The sequence below is a fragment of the Apis dorsata genome, unplaced genomic scaffold (genome assembly GCF_000469605.1).
Source record: "Apis dorsata unplaced genomic scaffold, Apis dorsata 1.3 scaffold_39, whole genome shotgun sequence".
NCBI classification, from domain to species: Eukaryota; Metazoa; Arthropoda; class Insecta; order Hymenoptera; family Apidae; genus Apis; species Apis dorsata.
In genome coordinates, this window is record NW_006263341.1 from 21128 (window position 1) to 21526 (window position 399).

Here is a 399-nt window from a genome sequence, read left to right on the forward strand (position 1 = left end):
AATTCAGAGGCGAGTTCCCACAGGACGAGAGGCTAATGTGCTACATGAAGTGCATCTTGATATCGACTAAAGCGGTAAACGAATCTTTTCAAATAAATCTTTTTCTCCGTCTTTCTCGAAAGGATTAATGAGAACTAGAAAAGTTTGTTCCTAGATGAAAAACGACGTTATTCTGTGGGATTTTTTCGTGAAGAATGCCCGTATGATATTACTCGAGGAATATATTCCACGCGTTGAGAGCGTAGTCGAAACGTGCAAGAAGGAAGGCAAGTGTTTGTTCATCGTGCCAATCGATAGAATAAAAGTTAATTATTCTTGCTCATTGTTGATTGATAATTTTGATTGATTTTTAGTGACAGCTACGGAGGGATGCGAGGTTGCGTGGCAATTTGGCAAGTG

At 39.6% G+C, this 399-nt stretch overlaps 1 protein-coding gene across 1 annotated transcript in view; it reads left to right on the forward strand.

The window, feature by feature from the left end:
* Positions 1–2: 2 nt before the first annotated feature.
* LOC102678563 overlaps positions 3–399 on the forward strand; it is a gene marked incomplete at its 5' end in the record, with an annotated part of 1169 nt that continues 772 nt past the window's right edge. Inside the window, 3 exons of the mRNA XM_006608554.2 lie at positions 3–74; positions 155–266; positions 354–399. Coding sequence (XP_006608617.1) covers positions 3–74; positions 155–266; positions 354–399 — 230 coding nt within the window. The remainder of the gene's footprint in view (positions 75–154; positions 267–353) is intronic.